Below are 23,582 nucleotides of genomic sequence, written 5' to 3'. Positions count from 1 at the left end.
GTTATTTTTTTATTTATGGCGCCTTTATACTTAATATTTGTAGTTCAAGAAAGATTCTTGCATATTTGTAGAAATATTATCTATAGATTATGTTTTAATTTAAGATATACGTAACATTGTATTTATTAGGTTTTTACATAGTACATTTTGAAGAAGGTTTCTGAAAGATATTTTAATATTCTAAAGCAACTCCAATAGCAATATATATTTTCATCATCGTAATAGATAGATATTTGAAAATTTCATTATAACTTTTCGTGTATTTATTCTGTGAAACTAAAATGAAAGCATAATTTCATGACTGAAAAGAACCTAAATATGTAGATGTGGTATTTTCTGTTCTAATATGATTATTACAAGCTGATTTATTTTTTCTAAAGTAGGTATATTTTGTATTGTTATTTAAAATCATTGAAACATAAAACCATTTCTCTTAAATACTAAGTATTACTGGTTAAAGAAAATATTAATTCTCTGATGACAAATAAGTACAATATTTTTTCGCAAAATAATCTTTTAATTTTAATTTAAGATTCATACATAAAAGCAAAATTTTCATATATTCACTACAATAATAATGTCAAAATACAAAAAAATCAAATAATTTAAATACAATGCCATAATTTATTTAATGTCTGTGACAAAGATATAATAAATATTAAATTTTGATTATTAATAATGTTAATAGAAATTTATTTCTCGTATTCATTCGAAACCGATTAATATCCGGTGGATTAGAACCGGTTCCCATCCATACGAAAAAACTATGTCTAGCATCGTATTAAATCCAATTTTTTTCTACGAATATAAAAATGTACAATCATAAGATTAAAGCCAGTTTTATTATCCCGTGCCTTTGGCCTCTCGGGGCTGAATCTTTTAATTGTACATTTTATAATCCGCGAAAAGCTGTTTATAATACGATTCGAGAAATAACTATTAGGTATGACACTTAGGTATTAAATTAAAAACAAAAATTTATTTTCAATTTATCTGACAAATCTTTCAAAAATTTCTTTTGACGGCCAAAATTAATAAAACTAGTTGATATTATACAGGATATTAACTTGTATTACAATATTTAAGTAACTAAAAGAACTAAAGTAGAAAGTATAACGTAATAATATGCAAGGCTTCCTTATTATTAATCTTGACAAAGTATTGAAGTAGGGTGTCTCGCTTTTAATTATAATCATAATTACAAGAAATAAAAAACTCGTTTAGATAGATAAAATAAGATATTAGAAGTTATAATCTTTCCCCAAATATCTTTGCTGTTTGCCTATCCTTGTATATATTTTTCCTTCAAACTTTTAAAACTTGGTAAAAATATTAAAAGCCAATTTTAGACAAAAAAAATTTTTGGGACACCCTAATCATGCATATTTGAGATTTCTTCAAGTACACGCTTAAGTGCACGTGGTAAATTGAAATAAAGGTAAAAAGAACATACTTTAATAAATAAAAAACCATTCAAGGGATGGTTCAATGGAACATAAATTATTTTTTTCCCTCTATACAAAAAGAAAAGTAGCTGTCATAATAAACAAACTTGAAAATATCGGCGAAGTTTTAAGCAAACCTTACATTTGTCATAACTTGGTCCTTTATTTTAGTTAGGGTTGGGCCGGATACCGGATATCTGGCTGATTTATAATGCCGGATATCCGGTTACGGCCGGATATCTGGCCAACGTTCGATATCCGGCAAATTACCGGATAGTTTTAATATCCGGTATCCGGCCGGATATTGAAAATGGCCGGATAGCCGGCCAAACCGGATATCCGGCCCAACCCTAATTTTAGTTGTATATTTTGTTTTCAATAAAATATCTCCTTTACTTGCAAGATCTAAAACAAAATAAAGCATACATATATATATACATATTATTGTTCATTTTTTTTATAAACATGATAGATAAATTTTCTGAAAACAATTTGAATAAAATTAAAATATTAAGAATAAACATAAATGTAATATGACACATAAATAATAAATAATTGCCAGTAGATTAATCATTGTTTCAGTATGGCTTCGAAACCGATTAATATCCGATGGATTAGAACCGGTTCTGAGTCATACTGAAGAATCATGTATTGTTTTAGAGATAATTTTCTACGAATGATAAACTAAAAATCATAAAACAAATACCAGTTGTGTTAGCTTAGGCGATCGCTCTCCTGGGGCCAAAAAATGAAGTTAATCTTAAAATATTTATTTTACTCTCCGCGGAAAACTGTCTATAATACGATGCTATAACTAACTATTACAGTATGAATCAGGAAGGTTTTAGCAAGACCGACTCATAACCAGAAATTCATTTATACTCATTTAAAAAGTTTATTCTTGTCTAGGTACCTAGCTAATCTAAACATTGAAAGCAAAGCAAAAATACAATATTATAATCAATTCTAAAAGTACTTTATTAAAAGAAATAGATGATTTATGATATACATAAAAAAACTGGAACAAATCTATATTCTACTTAAATAGTGTATACATGCGTAGTTAAGTATGTTGTATGAAATTGTAGGCTGGTTTCATGCCCCTGTATCCCTGGTATGATATTCATGTAATATAAGGGCAATTATCTTGCAAGCTGAGTGATCAGAGCTGCACACATCTCAAAGAATTCCATGGTGTGGTGACCAGTAATTGAACCATCTAGCACCTACAAAGCAATGTATTTTTAAAGAAAAAAAGCTCCTAAGTACATAAATAAAGATGAAATTTAATATTTCATGACAATAAAGATGTTAAATGTTGGACAGTAACGAAACGCAGGGATGTTAGAGTGTGACAGTGGATCTAAATTTCATTCTTTTGGTTGTCATGGGCTTTGGGTACTTCAACTAAGGGTGTATATTTTGCAAAATTGACCCTGCTAAGGGAGGAGGGGGGGGGGGCCCGGGGGGGGGGTGTTAAAAAAATGTAAAAATATGTTCTTGGGGGAAAAAACTAAAATAATGTGGGGGAGGGGGGATAATATAAATAAAATTAGAAGTTCTGAATTTTTTTTCCAGTTTTCCCCAATCCTTGCTGGAAAAAAACAAAATGGGTAGGTAAAAAATTAAAAATTTTGCAACAGAAAAAAAAAATTAATGTTGTGCAGAATATACACCCCTGACTTCAACTAAAGCAACTTTTGTTTACATTGGCTAACTTTAAGACTTTAGTATTTTGCTTAGACTGCCGGAAAACTTTTATTATTCTACTAGAAGAAAAAGTTAATTAAAAATATTAAACACAAAAACTAGCAGACAATAAAGTTTTTAATAAACAAAATTATTTTGATTCATTTAAAAAAAAAAATAATAGCTATGCACTTGACTTTAATAGTGCTATGCTTCATCTTTTCCTTACGTTTTTAGATTTTTTTTAGTTTGGAATTTGGTCAAATTTTTTTGGAATATTTTTTAGTTTTGTTTACCTGTGCTGTCTTGAGTATCCTGTTCTCATCCAAGCTGGAGCTCAACTCTATGGAAGGCTTGGGACTCACACGTTCTTTTTCCTTCTGGTCGGGGTCATCCTCTATTAAGCTCTTGAAATCAAGCAGATAGGACTTGTAGTCAACCTAAAAATTAGGCAGATTTAAGATATCTACTTTGGGAGTTTGTTCTGTTGATTTTTTATACTGAACTGGTGTGGTTTTCCTTTACAGGGAAGCTTCTCATAAGTCCAAGAAAGGTATATAACTATTTTAGGGGAGGGTACGGCCACCATCCAGCCAGATATCATCCCTGAAATGTCCATAGAGGTTTTTTTTTGGTTGTTTTTAATCCCTATTTTAAGAAAACACAACAAAATCAAAATTTGGATCCAAACCTGGTAAAGTTGGAGAGACATCTTGACATATTTAGCAGTGCCCGGGTCCTTCCTTCTCACTTGCACATGGTAGGGATTCATTATCTTCCACTCAAAGTCCAGAGCTTTCATGGCTCTGTACACCTCGCTCATTATGTCATGTGGCTTGCTTTGAGACCTAAATCAAATAAAAAGACTGAAACCGACCGCAACACTTTGATTCAGAAATAAAATATCCTAAAACCATAATGGGAACTAAATGAAACTTCCTTACAATGGAAAATCTAAGGATAGTTTTCTAAGAGGATCTTGTGATCTCAAATACTTTAGTTCAGAGAATGACTAAACATTTCAAATGATCTTGTCTACCTAGTGTATAAATATTATCAAAAACAAGTAAAAGTTGGTCGATGTGAAAATTATGCAATATAAAATGTGCTAATAAGACGATGTATTAAAGATGTCAAAATTAGATATCTTTCTTTATTTAATTTTAGATGAGTTTTACTGAATATTGTTCCTTACGTACCTAATTCCCAAATGCCATTTTGATCTCTTGATTGGTGCTCCTCTGAAAGGCTTTTCAATTGGGGTGCCTGGCTTCTCCCTTAGGGGGGCGATTCTTTCTGGGTGGGGCTTCTGGGCTGGCAATTCTTGATTAGGTGGACTTACACCTAAAATGATATTTGGTAGCTCAACATTGGTATCTTATAGCAAGGATTGTTACAGAATCACAGGCAAAAAAAAGTGATGGGTAAACAGTGACAAATTGCAAAATGACTAGGTAGTAAAAAAATTGCTCAATAAAGGGGCCTTAATCAAATGATAGGGATATCATATGTTCAAATATTTACAATATTGCTTTCTTTTAGATTGTCTAGCAGAAAATCTTTTCGTTTAAAAAATCACCAGAGGTATCAATCAGGCAAACTTTTCCATCAGATTTTACATATTCTTAAAACTTACCACCAGCAGCGGTAGGTGAAAAGAATTCCTTATACTCCTCCGCCTTGGCACTCTCAATCCTCTTGCTGTCCATCACAAGGTTGTAGGCAATTACCAGGGGGTTCTCCGAGTCCTCGGACAACAAGGCAGTGTGGATTTCACCCTCCTCAACGTTGCACTTCTGGGAGACTTCAGCAATAACCTAGAAACATTTAATAATAATTTTGATAATTTATCAAAAATAAATAAGCAGAAATAATCAGACTTTCATTGTACAGACTTCTACTATAACAAAATGTTTCCTTCGTCTTTCTAATTTTTCTTTTTTCTTTCTTACATAATCTATATCAAAATCTATAGTAATTAGTACAACATATAATGTCTAAAGTTACAAAATTAAATACTATGTTCAAAGCAGAGGCGAGCAAAGACCCGTTAAAGTTGGAAGTAAGAGGTGTCAAATTGTATCAAACGTTTTATGTTCGTACTTTTAAAACCTGTTTTGATTTTTAAATGTAAATAATTAGATGAAAATGTTGGAATCATAACATAAAAAGGCAATGTTATAGACGTATAATATTGAAAAAATTTTCTATGCACGCCACTGGTTGAAAAAGTTTGAAGTTACCTCCATATCAACAATGCTTGTATCTGTACGCCTGTCTGGGAACAAATAGCCAGGACAATCCTAAATATACACAGATTCTGTTAGATACCTACTTACAATATTACTAGACATAGTTATTTTTCATAAAACTTACCTACTTCTTATAAAATCAAAAAAGCTTACCATACTTTTATTTATAGACGTACTTTACTAGGTACACCTTAGGTATAGAACATTAAATTCTATAGTTTTAGGTAAAAAACTTTTAAATCAAATCAAAAACGGCCAAATTTCATTTTCATACTGTTGAACGGATAAGAAACAGGATGAAAATCTTTTGAAGAGCAATATTTTAGAGGTCCTTTGGACCATACAAATAAAGAGAAAAAAATTTTATTTGGATGAAAAGACAATAACTGTAAAAATATACATCCCGGAAAAAATAATGTACCTTCATAAACCATTCATGTTTTCTAATATCCTCAATTGTTGCACGCTTCATAGGATCTACAAATAGATTTAAGTAAAGTACAGTTTTTTAGGTAGGTATTTATTTTTAATATTAATTGTCTACTTGCTTAAATTAAAAACATAATGTTTTTTTTTAAATATCTTTTTAAAATTCTAAATCAAAAATTATAATTTTATTTGATTGCTCAAAAGTTTTGGGTACTTCTATCAACTTCGACTGTTTGGTTCTAAAATAGCACTGTGTCCAAACTTTTAAACCAATTACTAAAACTACATAAGGGGTAATTTTGTTGAATATTATTGGGAATGGTTGTGTGTACCTGTTTGTAACATATGAATAAGAAGAGTGACCACACTTTTGTTCAAATAATCAGGAATTGGAAAGTTTCCTGACTTGATCTTCCTGTTATATAACATACATTAATATCTAGCATTAAAGGATTTTTAAATAAGGTAGGTAGGTATTATTTTAACTAGGTATTTTACAATAAGTTTATGAGATAGGAACATTTTAGAGATCTACTTCTATATTGCATTGCATACAATTGTTTATCTACCATTAAAATAATTTAAGATGAAAGCAATAGGTAAATCCTATTCTGTAAAGTAGTAATTTTTTGGTCTGTAGCGAAGGATCTTGCTAAGCGCTGAACCGATATGGTTCTCTTTAAAGTGAAGCTTCTTTTAGGTCCAGGGAAGGTTTGTAACCATTTTGGGGCACGGTATCTCCATCCTTCCAAGAGATATCGCCCCTTCATGTGTCCTTAGAGGCCTCTAGGGTCGTAGTCGCTAGTTAGGAATAAAGCACTTTCAAAATTAATATAAATATTGATAATATGCATTCCTGAAGAGAGTGGTGACATGTTCATCATCGAAAGGAAGAGTACCACAGAGCAAAGCATAGAGAACAACACCGCAGGACCAGATATCCACCTCAGGACCTGCGTACAGCTTTCCAGAAATAACCTGCAATAAAAAGTAATTAGAAAATGATAGGTACCTATGAATCAAAATGTATTTGTTAGGAATTATTTTTATCTAGCTTTCAAAATAACAAATAATAGGTAGGTATTTTGAATAAGAAGGGGACTTGGGACTGTTAATTACGCAGGAACTCAAAATTTTATAATCACGTTATCTTATTCGTTAACACAGAAACTTTGTTATTTTTATTAAATTTTCAATGGTTTGTTCAAACTTGAAGTGTATAAACGTTTAAACCAATAATTTTAACCTACAGAAGGGTAATTTTGTTATCATCTTAGAGGAAGTACAATGAACCTAAAATCGTCCATCGTCTTATCCATTAAGATCCCTTATTTTACCTCTGGTGCAGCATAATTTGGAGAGCCACAGCTGGTCCTGAGGAACTCCCCATCCTGCATCATGTTGGACAATCCAAAGTCAGCAATCTTGACATTCAGTGTGTGGTCCAGCAATAAGTTCTCGGGTTTTAAATCCCTAGAAATTAGACAATCCTATTATATAAAGTAGTAAGGTTTCTATGCTGACTGTTAAGATCTTACTAGCCACTGAACTGAGGTTTTCTATTATAAGAAACATTCATGCAGATCCCTTTTATTTCAAAATTAATGGCTTTAGCCTTTAGGTTACATAAAATATACAACATAATGCCTTTCCTTCTCCCAAAGATGCTACGGGTGTAGCAGCTAGTTAATCATCTTAAAATATTTTTTTCTCCCTAAAGGTATTCAACAGTTCTGAGGGTTCTAGTGGTCCTGTGTGTCATGCTAGAATTTAAGTTAAAGATAATTAAGTTAATTTTTCACGGTCTGTCAAACTCAACAAAAAAAAGCTTTCTATGATATTATTTTATCAATGAAGATAAATTAGATTTTTTTAAAATTTTAAATAGTGATGACAATCCGTCGAATTTTTGGGCCGGATTCGGATTCCGGATTCTTAAAGAATCAGTCAAAAAAAGTGGCGGATTCCTTGCGGATTCCGGAATCGGATTCTTATTTTTGGCGGATTCCGGATTCTAGCAATGTTTCAAAAGGATTTTTTTAAAAAATTTAAAAATTAAATCTACATATGTCCTAAAAATCAATGCTCTTGGTGTTCTCTATAATTCACTTCCGAGAATCGAACCAGATTTTAAAAGATATTATGTATAATGATGAAAATCTTTGCCTTCAAAGAGGAGGAGTTGAAAGAAAAAACTCAAGACGCTAATTTTAGCCTACCAAATAAGAATCCGGAATCCGCTATTAAAAAGCGGATTCCGGATCCGGATTACAAAATTGGCCAAAAATTGGGCGGATTCCGGATTGCCAACTCTAATTTTAAAACTATCTACAATCTACCTACATGAATATGATCTAGCAAAAAACAATAGCTACCTATGAACAACATTGTGTCTATGACAATAATCAACACCAGAAATGATTTGTTGAAAAAATCTCCTGGCATCATCTTCCTTCAGCTTGCCGTGCTTCACAATGTAATCAAACAGCTCACCACCTAAATCAATCAACAAAAGTAATAAAATATTTCAAGTCATAAATTAAGAAAAAATAATCAACCCTAAAAATCATAAGGCTTAAGAGAGATTTATAAATATAAAATCATAACAATTAACTTTTATTTCTACAAAATTATATTATAAATATAACCAAACTAGTAGGTATAAATTTTATGAATTATTTTAATATTCGTTAAAAATTGTTTATAATATGATAAGATACATGATTTTTCAGTATTAGTCGGAACGGTTTAAATTCAGCAGTTTCGAAGCCATACTGGAAAATACACTGAATTAATCAAGAAAGTAAAAAGAACCTGAGACATATTCCATGACCATAAATATTTCTGTCGGGGTGCTCATTACTTGATACAGTTTGATAATGTGCGGATGACTAAAAATAAAACAAAGATAAAATTTCAATACCTAAAACGTTGTATTTGTTATGTTTTAATTAATCAAAGATAAATAATACATCATAATTATAATTATTAAAGCAAATGGTTAGATCTTTATGCATTTTAGGAATTAAATGCTTTGAAAGCACCCATCACGAAAGAGTATTGCTAGACTAAGAAGTAGAAGTAGAAACACAAAAACAAAAAAGGAAATTATTTTTTCAAAAACACACTGTACTTGTTATTTACTATACTTTAAAGAATTATGCAAGTTTGACTTTTAAAGCTGAATAATTTCAAAACATTATGTTTCTTGTTGAAAATATTACAATGAAAAACATTATACCTAAAGAGCTTCAAGTTTTGAATTTCCCTCTTAATTTTACCAACAACGTCAAGACTTTTGATTTTCTGTCTGTTCAAAATTTTTACAGCAACCTGAATTCATTTTTTAGTTGACCACAGAAACAATAGGTACATTACTAATACTTATGGGACATTACACTGAAAATTGCACTTAAATTGCACGAACTTATTTTTTGCCTAGAAATTTTTAGGAACCTACTGATATTTATTTCAGGGGTGTATATTCTGCATATTTTTTCCATTTTATCCCCTTCCTTGTTGGAAAAAAACTAGGAGGGGGGAAAAAATGTAAAAAATTTGCAGCAAGGGAAAAAAATGAATCTTGTGCAGAATATACAACCCTGATTTATTTTGTTTCTAAACTTTTGAACCGTAAAGTTCAATCTACAGGACGCGTAATTTTGTTAATCAACTTGGTGATGTGGATTAATTTATCGTCTTTTGTCTCATCCCTTATGAAAACATAAGCTGCAAAATGATTATAGGGAAGTAGTAACTATCATTATACCCTTATCATTATAAATAACAAACAAATTTCCACCCTTTGAAAAAACTTAATAGGTAGATACATTGATTTTTGTTGTTACGTTAATGAGGATCAACTTTCCTTGTTGCCAGTCTGCTGGTGATAGGCAATCTTGACTTTGCCAAAGGTGCCAATACCAAGGGTTTCTCCCAGAATGTATGGTCCAATTTTCACCTAAAACATAAGTCGTGCGTGTATTGATTTCTTTACGATTACGATTCATGGATAGGTAAAACTTTTTTTTCAACCGTGTAGCATGCATAACTAGGTACCTATCGAATCTTCTAAAAGAAATCTTTTTTACTTTTAGAATAAGAGAATGCAGATCTTATTAAATTGAAGTAGTATAAAGTTGCAAATATTTTCTGTAGTTTTCCTATTCTTTCTATTCAGAATGGCTAGAAATAGGATAAAAGCTATTTTATTGATCCTAAAACAATCCTTACAAACCTGAGTGCTGGCGTTAATGCTGTTTGACCGCTCCCTGTGGCCACCACCACCTCCTCCCTCTCCTCGGGTAGCCCCACCTTGACCTGTATCTCCCATTATTATTATTAATATATCTGATAATATACAAGGTGAATAGTAATATGACTTAGCAAGTTAGCATGGAAATATAAGTATTTATTTTTATAAATATTTATTTATTATTATTACAATAGTCAAAACACATAAATAAAACTTTTTATTTTTAAAAATTGTACTAGATTTATGGTTGCTTATTTGGCTTTGTAATTATCTTTAATCAATGTACATGTATTTTTTTCTTGTAATTATAAGGTACTAGTCTACGGAAAAGCGTTAATACAGAATAGGTACATATTGTAAATTCTCAGGGGGGTGTACATTCTGCATGGGATCCCCAGCTAAAGAGGGTAAAATGAGTAAAATAAAGAGTACTGAAAACAATTTTTACCTTTGCTTGGGGGAAAAAACAAAGGGGGGAAATGATTTTTTTAGCAGCCGGGGAAATAAAAAGAATCTTTTGCAGTACAGAATATACACCCCTGCAATTAAATTCTTGTTGGCTTTTTGTATCTTTATATTTGTAAACTTTTGGGCACACAGTAAGATGTTACACATTTTGCTTAGGATATAATAAATATTTAGTTTGGATTTTTTGAATTAACTATTTGGCACTAGACAAACGCATAAATATTTAACTAAATAGAAAATATTTAATTAAATTTTTTGTATAATTTCAATGTCTTAACTATTCTTTTCAAATAGATACAAAGCCAAATAAATAATAGACTAATGCTTTTATTATTTCTAAGTTTAGCTATAAATTCGTCCATCATTTTGTAAGAGAAACGTAAAACTTTTGGATATTTTAAAGTGAATTTCAACAATTTAAAAGCAAATTATCTATCAAAGCTTAAAAATAAAAATATTTTGATACATTTATTTACTTTAAAAAAATGAAAAATTACTGATTTTTACATGAAAACAACCTGTCTTTACAAGATATAGATTAAATATGAGATTAAGTACTTTATCCTAAACGTATGGTGTTCTGAAAACAGGAATAATATTTACGTAGAAGTTAATAATTGTACGCGGCATCCATGTTAGACTTTTTGGGAGATTTTTAATTTAAAAAAAATAGTTTTTACTTTATTGCCTCACAAAAATCTTTTACAGACAAAAAAAATACTGATTCAAATTACTAAAAAGCACAAAAATGGCATATTTTTTGTTGAATATATAGGTACTATGTTTAATGTAATTAAAAGGCACTCTTTTTAATAATGTAACAATTTCAACAACTTAAAAACGCAAAAAAATAGATTTCTTATAGTTACTTGAATCTGTAGATGTAATTAACTGCTTAAAGATAAACAAAATTGAAAGAGAATTACGCAATATGCAAGATTCGGAGAATATGCAAATTAAAGATTTAAAGTTAGATTGTGTTGAGACAATATTTTGTTTCTTTGTAAACAAATTGCTTTACATTAAAAATACAAAAACATAAACTATCAATATTATAATCATTTGGTAGGTAGGTATACTTTTTATAAAAATTTACATAATGAAAATATTAAATATGATAAATTGAACTATAAGGTTATTATTTGTATACGTAATTTGACTTTCTTTGGTAAAAATATAAGATTTCTTCGTAATATATTTATCTCTTTGTACGTTGATTGTTATTCATTGAACCTAAAACAAAATTAATTTGTAAATGTTGTAATAGTTATTTAACGAATCGTATTATATACAGCGTTCCGCGGATATTTAAATAAAAAATATAAGGATTAAAACAAGAATTGTTAGCCCCGAGGGGTCGAGAGCCCGGGCTGACAAAACTTATATCAATTATATGATTTTATTTTTATATTCGTGGAAAAACTTGTCTGTATTATAATACTATACATGGTTTTTCAGTATGGCTAAGAACCGGTTCTAATACAGCGGGTATTAATTGGTTTTCAAGCCATACTGGAAATTTGATCATACTATAAATGTAACAGATAAAAATTGTAAATATCACGTACAACAATTAAGAGAAGTGAAAACAAAGGTCGTCCTACTTATCTCTTTAAATATGGTTAATAAATTCATCATTTGGAATTTAATAGTTTAAATAATACCTAGAACTCTTTAAATTGAATTTAACACAATTTAAGATATTATATGAAAGGAGGGAGGAGACATTGGGCTATTTCTTACACTAGTCCCCAAAGTTTTATAACATTTTCTTATTCGTTTGCTATTAAACTTTGGGGGCACTTATTAAGTTATTATTAATTGCAGGGTGTCGGAGCCGTATAATTGTGATGCGGCTCCGAAACACTGATTAATTGGTTCATTTAGTTGAGTGTCCAAACATTTCAACCACGAAATATAACAGGGGTGTATATTCTGCATGGGATCCCCTGCTCAGGGGGGGGAAAAAAAATAAAAAATAAGTGGTTGGAGGGAAAAAAATGTAAAAATTAAGAAAACTGAAAACATTTTTTCCATTTCGCCCCCCTCCTTGGTTAAAAAAAACTAAAAAAATGTGTGGTAGGAGGGATAAAATAAATAAAATAGAGTTCTTTAAATATTTTTCTATTTTCCCCCCTACTTTTTAAGAAAAATCTAGGGGGGAAAAAAAATAAAAAATTTTGTAGCAGGGAAAAAAAATAAATCTTGTGCAGAATATACACCCCTGAAATATAATCTACAAAAGGGGCAATTTTGTGCATTATAATTGAGAATGTACATCAGTTTATCAGTTATTGTCTTATCCCTTCAGATTCCTGTTATATATATCTGAATTCAAAAGGGCTTTTAATTTTGGATAAAGATGGTTAGCAAGCACACCCCTTTTATATTAAAATACCCAGGGATCTAAAGGGATAAGACAATGGCCGATAAATTGATGTACATCCCCAAAGATGATAAAAAATATTTTCCCTTCTGAAGATTATAAATAATGGTTAAAGCGCTTGGACACTCAATTTAACCAACAAACTAAACAAAATTCAAAGTTGCTGAGCCAACGAATAACTTAAGAAAAGGTTATTATAAGACTTTGGGGACTAGTCTTTATAAACAGCCAAATATCCCCTCCCTCACTGATATTAAAAGTACCTGAGAGACAATGTTTTTCTTGATGTAGGTACAGGTGTTCTGATGTTTAGTTATTCCTTTCTTCTCACTGAAATTCCTAACAATCATTCAAAGCTCTAAAATTATTTTAAAATTATATTGGCGTGTAGCTGTTGCGTCGCTATTTTTTTTGGCTGATATACTTTAAGTGGCGAAGCTCAGGGAGGAAGGACGTTTGGATGTTTATTACACTAGTCCCCAAAGTTTTATACAAACGTTTCGTTTGCATATCAAATTAAGATTTTTTCTGAACTTGATTTGGTAGTTGGTTCATAAAGTGTCATTGAGTGTCCAAAAGTTTCAACCACTAATTGTATTCTACTTAAGGGGTAAATCTGTGTATTAACATTGTAGGGATGTACATAAATTTATAGGCCATTGTTTTATTTGCATTTAGATCCCCGGGCGAAGCTATCCATCTGTCTGTCTGTCCGTCCGTTTATAAGAAACAGAATGGGAGAAACACGAATTTCTCAGCTGCTGTTTAATATAGAACCTTGCTAAAATGTTTTGTGTAGATTCACTTGAAAAATGAGCATCCAGAATATAATTTACTTGTTCCGTCAGTCATGCTACAAAACAAAATTTTATCTTAAGGTCTCGTTAATTTCTAATTTCTAGTTCTAAGGAAAAATTAAAAATTCTAAAAATATTTATGTGGTCGTAGTGTTCATAATCAACGATTTTCCATAACTTTCCCAGGAACACTTAAAACAGGAAGGATTTTCATGTCAAGAATTTCATTTTTTCATGTTTTAAACATATACATCCAGGTTTTTAATAATGCTTAGAGCTTTGCCTTCCGCACTCACAAAAGTAGACAGGTTCTTTCTGGTGCATTTTCTTGGTATGGGTGGCCATCTGGTAATATCCAACATTCTAAAGAAAATAAGTCTTATAATTACCAATTTCCTAATTGGGGCGGGATTCTCCTTGGATTTCAAGTGATCATCTAGAAAACTCAAGTGCATCATCCGCTTGTAATGAGATGCAATACTCTTAACGCCCACTGGTAGATATTAGGGTAAGTAACATCCAACAGACAACCAACCCTTTGATTCCACGAACTTTGTCTGAGAAGTCCTAGCTGCGCATGGTAATGAGTTGCACCTGTTTATGGGTCAAGGCATTTCCCCAGGGAGTAAGGGAGGGGACAATGGATCGAATATTCAGTTTTTAGAGTCTCAGACTTTGGGGACTGGCTTAAAGGGAATGTGCAAGAATTTAGCAGTTTCTGACTGAGTTTGGGGACTTGCGCATAGAATGCCGTTACTCGTTATGTATGTTTTGAATATTGCAGACGGGGAGAAGGGATAAGGGAAGTGGGGGGAAGGGAAATAAACACTAGTTGTGTTAGTTTGGAATGTAGCAGACGGGGAGAAGGGAGAAGGGAGGTGGGGGCAAGGGGCAAGGGAAATAAACAGAATAAAAAGGGGCAGTCATATTCTTGCTAGCAGCTGGCCGGGTCCAATAATTTTTTAATATAAAAATCACACCAAAAAACCTCAATATATTTCATCAAAAACAAGTTGTGATTTCACTTTACATGACGCTATGGAAATCTATTATTCAATTAACAATCCCTTTATAATTTCCTACAAATTTATTGGATTGAACTGGATTTCATGCCCTTTCTTTGATAACTCTTATATTGAATTAATTGCCCATTGTCCCCTCCCTTACTCCCTGCATTTCCCCTACTCTATTTATGACATAACAGTAGTAGGAACCATTTTAACGTCTTAAGTTATGACGCGGTGTCAGGCCGACATTGGAACCTATCATCTCACCGACAACGAGCGGATGGGCTACGTGTTGAACCACGGTCGCGGTTTAAGTTTTATAAATTTTTACACTAAACATTAATAAATCCGATTAACAGAGGTTAAACGAAAAAATCAAACCTACCTGATCACCACATTCTTTGCAGATGTAGATCTGATGTGTGTTTCTCTTGTGCTTAATCAGGCTCTTCTGGTCATTGCGTCTAAAAAAATGCTCACTAGAATTTTTAGCTAGGTATGCAGTGGCTCAATAAATGTCAAACTATGAATTGTAAGTAACCTATATCCTAATATATAAAAGAGCAATGTTTTTTTTGTCGTAGCTTAAGATTTCGATAAATACTTAACTAATTGAGTTCTTAATTGTAGGAAAGATTCAAATAGGTTACGGCCTATTAATTTAAGTCTTGAGATGGTCTTATGATAAAGAGCCCCTATATTCTAGGGACGCAGCAGCTAGTGTTTTTTGTAAAGAATAAAAAGATTTTGCTTAGACAAAAAATATAAATCAATCAAACTTTATAAGTGCTAAAAAAACTTACGTTGTGCCACAATCAGTGCAAACAAAATGGCTGCCAACAGCTGACTGTGACATATCATTTACAGACGATGACGTCAGCAGTGTAGTGAACTCTGCCCCATCAGCTGGCGGACTGGGGGAGGGCGTGGGCAGAGATGGGGAGGAGGCGGGCAGGCCTGGTGATGGAAGAGGACCGCTGAGGTGAGATCCATCATCCACACTGCTTACTGGAGAGTTAGCTGAAGAAATATACATGCTTTATCTTAACAGAAAAGGAGTATTAACAGAAGGAATATTGAAGAATTTATAAACAATAAAATTGAACATTTTTTAAGTAACAGGATATCTATCTGTATGTGGACCAAGAGCTTGCTAACCGCTAGACCGACATGGTTCTCCTATACAGTAAAGATTCTTAGAGGTTCAAGCAAGGTTTGTATACATTTTGGGGAGGAATTTCTGACCCCTTCCATGAGATATCGTCTCTGGAAAAATATCCCCTTCCCTCTAGTCTTTTAAAAATTTTATCATATACCTAATTAAAATGAAAGGTAAAGGGTCGACTCCCCCCCCCCCTCCTTTTCCAAGTGCTTCCAGAGACTTAAAGAGGCGTATTCGCTAGTTAATAATTTAATAAAATAATATAAAAGGATACTTTTTCTAAACTCAACTTAATTAAATATTACATTTTCTCCTAAAATTTTAAAATGAAAAACATGTATTTTCCTGACGAGTATTGCATTGCAGCTGAGTGCTGATGGTTGCTATTTTGATTATACTGGAGTTGTACATGTTGTTGGGTGGTGCTGTTGTAATGTTGTTGCACTGCTGTTGTTTGTTTACTCTGTATGTGGCTGATGGTTGTGTGGGCTGTATACTTGGTGTTGTGGTTGGAAAATACTCCAGTACCCAGAGGACGAGACTCCAACTAAAACATGAAAAATTCAATGTTTATTTAAAGACATCCTAGCTCCAATAGAATATCGAAAATATTCATAATAGAACTTATTGTCCTTATATAAAAGTAACAGCTTGAGATCTCGCTAACTGCTGGACTGATATGGTTCTACTCTACAATGAAGCTATTAAAAGGTCATGGGAAGGTTTATAAATATATTTTAGAGGTTACCTCCACTCTCCAAAAGATCTCCTCCACCCCAAGAAAAAAGTACTCCCGACTTAAGTTTTCTTTATAAAACTAAAAATTGAAAGGAGAGTCGACTTCTTCACATTCCTTCTGGTGCTCCTAGAGGCTTCTAGGGTCGTTACCGTAGATTTCTAATATGTGAACTTCTCTGACACTAACCAAAGCTTTTTTAGTATTTGTAAAATTTACTCCCCAGAATTACTAAAAATATAAACTAACCAAACTTATTTTAACACTGGAATTGTGTGGAAAATTACTTGCGCTAAACATTTAAAAGTAAATGGTTTTAATCTACCTGAACCGGTTGAGCTTTGACTGTTGAATGTGCGTATGAGTTGACTGGAGCCAGGTATACTGGAGAAAACGAGCCATCTCCACTTTTCACAGTAGCGCCCTAAAAAAAGATTTTAATATTTTATTTTATTTATCTAAGTCGGGTCTTGTGCCCATGGATCATATGTCCATTTCAATGTCTGATAATATGTGCCGTCGCCGCTTGCGCGCAGATCCCCCATCCTGGAGGGTCTGGGATGTGTTTGTATTATCCCTTATACCGCAATTATGCCCCCTAATTTCAAATAAGTTGTGGTAAAAGTTTATTTACTTTTTCAAAATATGTAGTTGCTAGTTAGTATGGGTGTCACTCTGTGCACACTGCATCATGATTTATAATTAATTTGTTTTGTAGATTTCAGGCGGCCCTTACTTTACCATCTTATGAGGACAAATAAGAAAACTACCAACTAATACGTTAGAAATGAAGATTAGCCGCTTTGTTTACATTCTATGTTCAACCTCCTCTCATTTATAATTTGTAGCCTAAAACCTGCATGATAAAGTTGTACCTTGAGAAATTGTCTCGCTCCAAAAGGTAATTGGGTGAACTAAAACATTATTCTTTAGAACTAATTAAAAAAACAAACAAGTATCGATATAGGCGTAGATCAACAAATCATCCTGTCAGTAAAACAAAAACATGGATTATAGAATATACGTGGAAATTATTACAGGGGAAAAGTTTTCGTAATTTTAGGTTGTCAACATGGACATCATTTATTGGTCATCCAGTAAAAGGAGAGGGGATGGGGTAAAGGGGGTCAAGTGTGAAGATGTTTATCATAGCCAGCTACAACTTTCACTTACAATACATGATAATCTGGTGTAAGATCCAAGTAATAAAAAAATTGACGCAAACTAACAAAAACAGAGTGTCCTGAAATAACTGAAATACAGGATGCCTAATATGGATATAGTATAAATATGCTTTGTTTAAACACGCAGTCAAAAATCCTAAAAACTAAAAATCTAATATTTAAAATGAACATACAGAAATTCTAAAAGTGAAAATAATATTTGTTTCGCATTAAATTTAATTTTTAAAGCTAATCGTTTCGGACAGACAAACGGATAGAATGGCCCTAAATGTAGAAGTCTTCGCGTCTAAAACTTTTCTTCCCTAAAACTGAAACGCAATTTTGTGCAGTTTGACATTTGCAAAACGTTTGACTGGAGTATTTAAAAAAAAGAACACTCCTATGATTACCTCTCGTACTGTATAGGCTGCTAGCCATGACATTAGCGCCAGCAACGAAGAATAATTAAAGAGTAGTACGTTAATTAACACCCAACAGACAAACAACTCTTTCGATTTCAAGACCTTTCTCTGAAAGTACATGTGCCAAGGAATTCCCCAGTTTATATATTAATGTCACGAGCATGATATAGAAGCAATATATACCCGTTTAATGTCTCTAGCATCACGCAGTGTGGTCCTGACTCGAACCTGACGGCTGTTTGACCACAAGCCGATACGTTACGCTAATGCAGCGGGAAAGAAAACCAAACAAACCTATGATAAATGCTGCAACAAACTGTTCAAAAGCAATTATTAAGTATTAATCTAAAGATTCCTGAATATGAGATCCATTAAACGTTGCTTCAGTTTCAGTAACCTTTTAAAAATAATATTTGTTACCAATAGTTTCGTTGTTAATATATAATTCTAACTAAGTAATCAAGTTTTCATGAAAAAACATGAGAAATATTAGAAGCGATGGATCTATACAAGTGTTGTTTGTATGTAAACCTATCAGGTATGATTTTATCTACAAAACTTACTTAAATAAAACTGCAGGTTTAAGTATAAAAAGCCTTTTTTTGTACAATAATGCTAAAGCTAGAGGATGCTAACCTACTTAAAATAAACTAAACAATATAAATGGCTTCTAGAGTATTGATAATCATCGTTCCTGTTTTATTATTTGACACGTAAAACTATATATTAACTAACCTTTACTAATCCTTCTGGTGTCTGACGTACAATCATAACTTTCTGTGAATATATTCTTTTTTAACAATAAAAACAAGGATGATAGCATCCAGAAATAGAAAAATACCTACACAACCAATGAAAATAACACTTTTCAATTAAACACCAATAACAAAAAAAACGATAAGTTTGAAGTCTGACTGTTTAGATAAGGACTTTAGTTTTAAAGGGGGGGGGGGGGAAAGTGACACTTTTTGAAACCAAAACTAAAAGTCAAAGGAACTCAACTAAAAAAAGAGTTACAGGTCTGAGATTTTGCATGGCAGTTGCTTTATAGGGGTACAATATGGAACTGTGAAGAAACGGCGGCGCAACCGCCGAAAACCGCCGAGAAAAGGCAAAAAAAAATTCGGCGGGAAACGGCGGTTTTCGGCGGTTGCGCCGCCGTTTCATCACAGTTCCATATTGTACCCCTATAAAGCAACTGCCATGCAAAATCTCAGACCTGTAACTCTTTTTTTAGTTGAGTTCCCTTGTTTACTTTTAGTTTTGGTTTCAAAAAGTGTCACTTTCGCCCCCCCCCCCTTTAGTATTAAAAATCCTGTGATGACTTATAAATTAATGAAGAATATCCCTGAATTGTTGGTTGTTGTTTGAAGAGAAATCTGTATGGAACTTGATCCAATCCAAGTACTGTACGTACAAAAGGACAGGTTTCTGAACATCCGCCATTTGGGCCCCATTTACATCCAAGCTGCTTCTTGTAGCTGTTCAAACTTAAAAAACATTATATTATTACATGCAAAAAAATTTAATCTAATATTAAAATAAAAAAGGTAACTCTTAATATTAGGACTAGTAGATAATCTTGGAAATTGCATCCATACATTAGCGTAAGGAAAATCTGTTTATATCCTTAATTAAACTCTCTCATAAACCGTAGGGGGTGCAGGCGGGAAGAAAAATACATGAAATTGTCCGGATCTAACTTACTTGAAAATTTTATCCCTACCTCAAATTCTTGTCGTAAAATCTCATGATTTTAATTAATGATTTCTCCCTCCAAAAAAGATAGGTATATGTATAATTTCCCATTACGTAAAATCCTGAAAATGTCGTAGGGATGTGATATATATTCCAGTATTGCTTCAAAACCGATTAATATCCGCTGGATTAGAACCAGTTCTTGGCCATACTTAAAAATTATGTATAGCATCGTATTATATCCAGTTTTCTACAATAAAACTGGTTTTAATCTTATAATTGTACATTTTTATAACCGCGGAAAGCTGTTTATGATACGATGCGATAAATAACTATTATACTACCCTAAAAAAGATAAGAATGATGATTTATGAAGAGGAAAGTAAAAGGGAAAGAATAATTTTCCATACTTTTGATTAAGATCTGCAAAGCCACTGGCTGTATCAGAGATAACTTGACAATCCATATCCCTGTTGGCCTGGGATTTTGTCGTTGGCTCTTGTTGGGGGGTAACCAATATGATTTCTTGGATTTTAGGCGCCATATCTGGTGGCTGGTTCACGTTTACCCGGATTTCCTTACGATTAACCGCATTTTGTTGCTGGGTAACCACATTTATTTCTACATCATCTTTTACGACCATCCTGTTTTGTAGATGGAAAGAACCTGCAATGTGTTGAACTGATTCTGGTGGAGTATTTGCTGGAGATTCGTCTGAATCCACATTGATTGGTTCAACCTAAAATATCAATCAGAATATAAATGTATAAAAGTTGAAACAATATTGTAATTTGTAATTAAATTTGTTGAAAAACTGATTAAATACAGGATAATGTTTAAAGACATATTTACACATCAGGACTTGATCATAGAGATGATTCGCGTATAATATTGTAATTTGTTGTCTTGGAAATCAGTGTTCCATAATCAGATCTATTGGATTATTATATCACATAAAAATTTGTTGTTATAAAGTTAAAAATCAACATGTTTAAAATGGACGTACAGACATTCTGGTAAAAATTATAGAGTTCCTACACTTTCTAAATCGTATCTAACTACTACAGGAATCACCATGCAAAGTTTGATTTCAATAGGATAATTCTAACCTGTCTAAAAAACAACCACGAAATATTACCTCTGTATCAGATTCGGCAGTGAGATGAATGACAGGATGATCCACTGCGTCATGGGGCTCATTTGTCAGCTGTACATATTCCCCGGGGGTGGGAACATTCACCTCAACACTACCCCATTCTTCCCGCGTTGGTTCTTGGGGGGTCTAAATATTCTGTTTGTTTTCCTTCAAGTCAAACTAGCGGGTAAGCCCCCTAGAGGCCCCTAAGGGCACTTGAGGCAGGAAGAGTTGAATTAGATAACCCATTTTTTTTCTGGGGAGGGGCTTAATTTTTTTCTAGCGGCGATTTATCTTCGGATGTTAGCGGTACCCTCCCCTAAAATAGTTATAAACCTTCCTGGGACCAAAAAGAAGCTAGGTTCGGCGGTCAGCTAAATCTTATGGTACAGAAGACATTCTGTTACTTTATTATAGAGATTAAAATACTCATGTTAGAAAAAAAACTGTCTGAAATATATTTGCGAAGATTACTTTCCTTTATGCTCAATATTTTAAATACAAAAACTTTACTTTTAATCTGCAAACTTATAATCAATAATATCCTTTTTATTACTTAAAGCATTGATATCGAATTTAAAAAAAATCCTACTTACGCTAATATTACACAAAATTATTACTTTAAAGTAACATTATTTCTCTTTCAACCGTACAAGTGCATCCTATTATATAAAGTAATAAGCGTTTTTTGTCTGTCCCGAAGGCTCTCGCTAACCGCCGAACCGATATTGTTCTCCTTTACAGTAAAGCTATTTATAGGTCATTGGAAGGTTTTAAACTATTTTTTGAGAGGGTGTCTTAACCCCCCTCCCCCCGAATTTTTTTTTAAAGCTCTTTTGAAACTCAAATCTAAAATGGATGAGGTCGACTTTTCCCCCTCCCACCAGTGCCCCTAGAGGCTTTTAGGGAGCGTAGCCGCTAGTATTTTAATATTTTAGCTGATATTTTATGTTATAAAACTGATATATAGTTTACATATTTTTGAGTAGATTATGTTTGTAAAGATTATAAAAGAGCCCCGTCGTGGGGATAGGGCCGCAAATTAGCAGAACAACTCACAGGGGATAGATGTATTTTTATATTAAAATAATAATGGAATTTTTGTTGGTTAAAGAATAGGTTTTAGTAAGAGCATAGATATTTCCTTACATAAAAAAGAAACAAGTTTCGAACTGACGAAATAGATTTTGAAAAAAAAAACAATGTTATTTCATTTAAATCACAAAAACGGATATTAGAGACAAAACGTCGCACTGAGACACTTGACACATAATCGGATCTTTGCTGGGTTCATCCAAGCTAAAAATCCCAGATTGAAATGTTTTCATGGATTAATCAGAAACGAATTGATTCAATTTGCCTACACAGAACTATAAGATAGGAAAATACTTGGTCCGCAGACAGACAAAACCATGCATATTTAGGAAGGGATAAGACAATTGACGATAAATTGATGTATACACCCAAAAATGATTAACAAAATCACCATTTCTTTTGTAAATAAAATTATTAGTTTAAGAGTTTGGACACTGATAGTTCAAATCAACCAAGATATAAAAGTCTCTAAAGTGTTTAAGCCAGTGAATAAGACAACGTAAAACTTGGTTACCAATGAATTGATAAGCTATAATTGATTTACCTGAAACCATTCTGAGAGCTCTGGATAATCTTTCGTAATAGCATTCATTGTATTTTAGTCTGAATTTGCAAAAAAAAATAACTACTCAAAATATAATCGTAAAAAGAAACGTCTAACTACTATTGAAAGCTTTTGAGGTAATTTATCACTAAAGGAAATATAAAGGGCGGGGGGGATAGAAGTTTCCAGTCTTGTCAAAGCCACCGGAAAATAAGCTTAAAACTCAACCACATCTTATTTGACAACTACAAACATGTCTTAGATATTTTATATCATTATTATTAAATCACTTTTCAATTTCTATTGCAATAACAACATTCCAAGTTCAACATATAACTAAACCATTTTAATAAGGTTTTTGTTGATTATTTAATATTTCTTATCGGTCATAAGATAAGAAAGCGGTCAACTTGGATGTGGTTTGGATAAGAATTGAAGAAACCAGGGATCTCAAGGGATAAGACAATGGCCGATAAATTTTTTTACGTTCCAAATGATGATGCATAAAAATTACCCCTTCTGTATAAAACAATTAGTGATTGAAATGTTTGGACACTTTACCTAATAAACCAACCAATCAAAACTTAAAACTACCTTCAGTAGCTAAGCTAACTAATAAGAAAACAATTTGTATACGACTTTGGGGACTAGTGTATTAAGTTATTAACAGCCTAATAAGCCCCCCCCCCCCCCCCCCTGTTCAAAATAGATCAATATTGAACAAATTAAGGTAAATTTTCTCATCTTCTACGTCATTTTGCTCACCTAAATTATTACCAATTCTAAATATTAACATGACGTGGATAAATTTGTTTAATGCTTTAATTAGATAATAATTGCTGAGTTTATGGAAAATAATTTAGTCACCTATCCCCCCCCCCCCCCCCTATTATGGTTAA

The 23,582-nt window shown here is 32.4% G+C and overlaps 2 protein-coding genes across 3 annotated transcripts; both read right to left on the bottom strand.

The window, feature by feature from the left end:
- Positions 1-157: 157 nt before the first annotated feature.
- AMPKalpha (AMP-activated protein kinase alpha subunit) lies at positions 158-10,167 on the bottom strand. Its single transcript, XM_080163736.1, has 16 exons — positions 10,053-10,167; positions 9,686-9,776; positions 9,057-9,150; positions 8,630-8,706; positions 8,191-8,311; positions 7,153-7,288; positions 6,668-6,793; positions 6,148-6,226; positions 5,808-5,863; positions 5,378-5,437; positions 4,771-4,951; positions 4,334-4,478; positions 3,826-3,982; positions 3,431-3,574; positions 1,795-2,671; positions 158-1,605 (listed from the first exon to the last, which is right to left on the bottom strand). The coding sequence occupies exons 1-15, from the start codon at positions 10,146-10,148 to the stop codon at positions 2,588-2,590; spliced, it is 1,647 nt and encodes a 548-aa protein (XP_080019862.1). The 5' UTR covers positions 10,149-10,167; the 3' UTR covers positions 158-1,605; positions 1,795-2,587.
- On the bottom strand, positions 10,165-23,358 carry LOC145321991 (uncharacterized). Of its 2 annotated transcripts, none has more exons than XM_080163715.1 (15): positions 22,684-23,358; positions 21,048-21,191; positions 20,320-20,648; positions 19,563-19,701; positions 18,947-18,991; positions 18,569-18,608; positions 17,502-17,542; positions 16,952-17,050; positions 16,240-16,437; positions 15,532-15,752; positions 15,114-15,192; positions 14,005-14,084; positions 13,188-13,263; positions 10,837-11,771; positions 10,165-10,329 (listed from the first exon to the last, which is right to left on the bottom strand). In XM_080163715.1, exons 1-14 carry the CDS (start codon positions 22,729-22,731, stop codon positions 11,763-11,765), a joined length of 1,548 nt encoding a protein of 515 aa, XP_080019841.1. In that variant the 5' UTR covers positions 22,732-23,358; the 3' UTR covers positions 10,165-10,329; positions 10,837-11,762. The 2 variants fall into 2 exon arrangements, with proteins under 2 accessions (XP_080019841.1, XP_080019851.1); XM_080163725.1 differs by having other exon boundaries at positions 14,018-14,084.
- Positions 23,359-23,582: the final 224 nt, after the last annotated feature.

The sequence above is a fragment of the Acartia tonsa genome, chromosome 1 (genome assembly GCF_053477335.1).
Source record: "Acartia tonsa isolate MP-2025a chromosome 1, ASM5347733v1, whole genome shotgun sequence".
Lineage (NCBI taxonomy): Eukaryota > Metazoa > Arthropoda > Copepoda > Calanoida > Acartiidae > Acartia > Acartia tonsa.
Note: the sequence above shows the minus strand (reverse complement) of the source record. Positions and strands in the feature narration are given on the sequence as shown.

Excerpts from the sequence above, each read along its gene's own strand:
- AMPKalpha (XM_080163736.1), bottom strand. The coding sequence starts at position 10,148 with ATGGGAGATACAGGTCAAGGTGGGGCTACCCGAGGAGAGGGAGGAGGT. Across the intron at positions 6,794-7,152 it reads CAAATTATGCTGCACCAGAG|GTTATTTCTGGAAAGCTGTA; the intron begins GTAAAATAAGGG and ends TTTTTATTGCAG. Across the intron at positions 2,672-3,430 it reads GGATACTCAAGACAGCACAG|GTGCTAGATGGTTCAATTAC; the intron begins GTAAACAAAACT and ends ATTGCTTTGTAG.
- LOC145321991 (XM_080163715.1), bottom strand. The coding sequence starts at position 22,731 with ATGAATGCTATTACGAAAGATTATCCAGAGCTCTCAGAATGGTTTCAG. Across the intron at positions 18,992-19,562 it reads TCAAACAACAACCAACAATT|CAGAAAGTTATGATTGTACG; the intron begins CAGGGATATTCT and ends AGAATATATTCA. Across the intron at positions 15,193-15,531 it reads TGCACTGATTGTGGCACAAC|ACGCAATGACCAGAAGAGCC; the intron begins GTAAGTTTTTTT and ends GCATTTTTTTAG.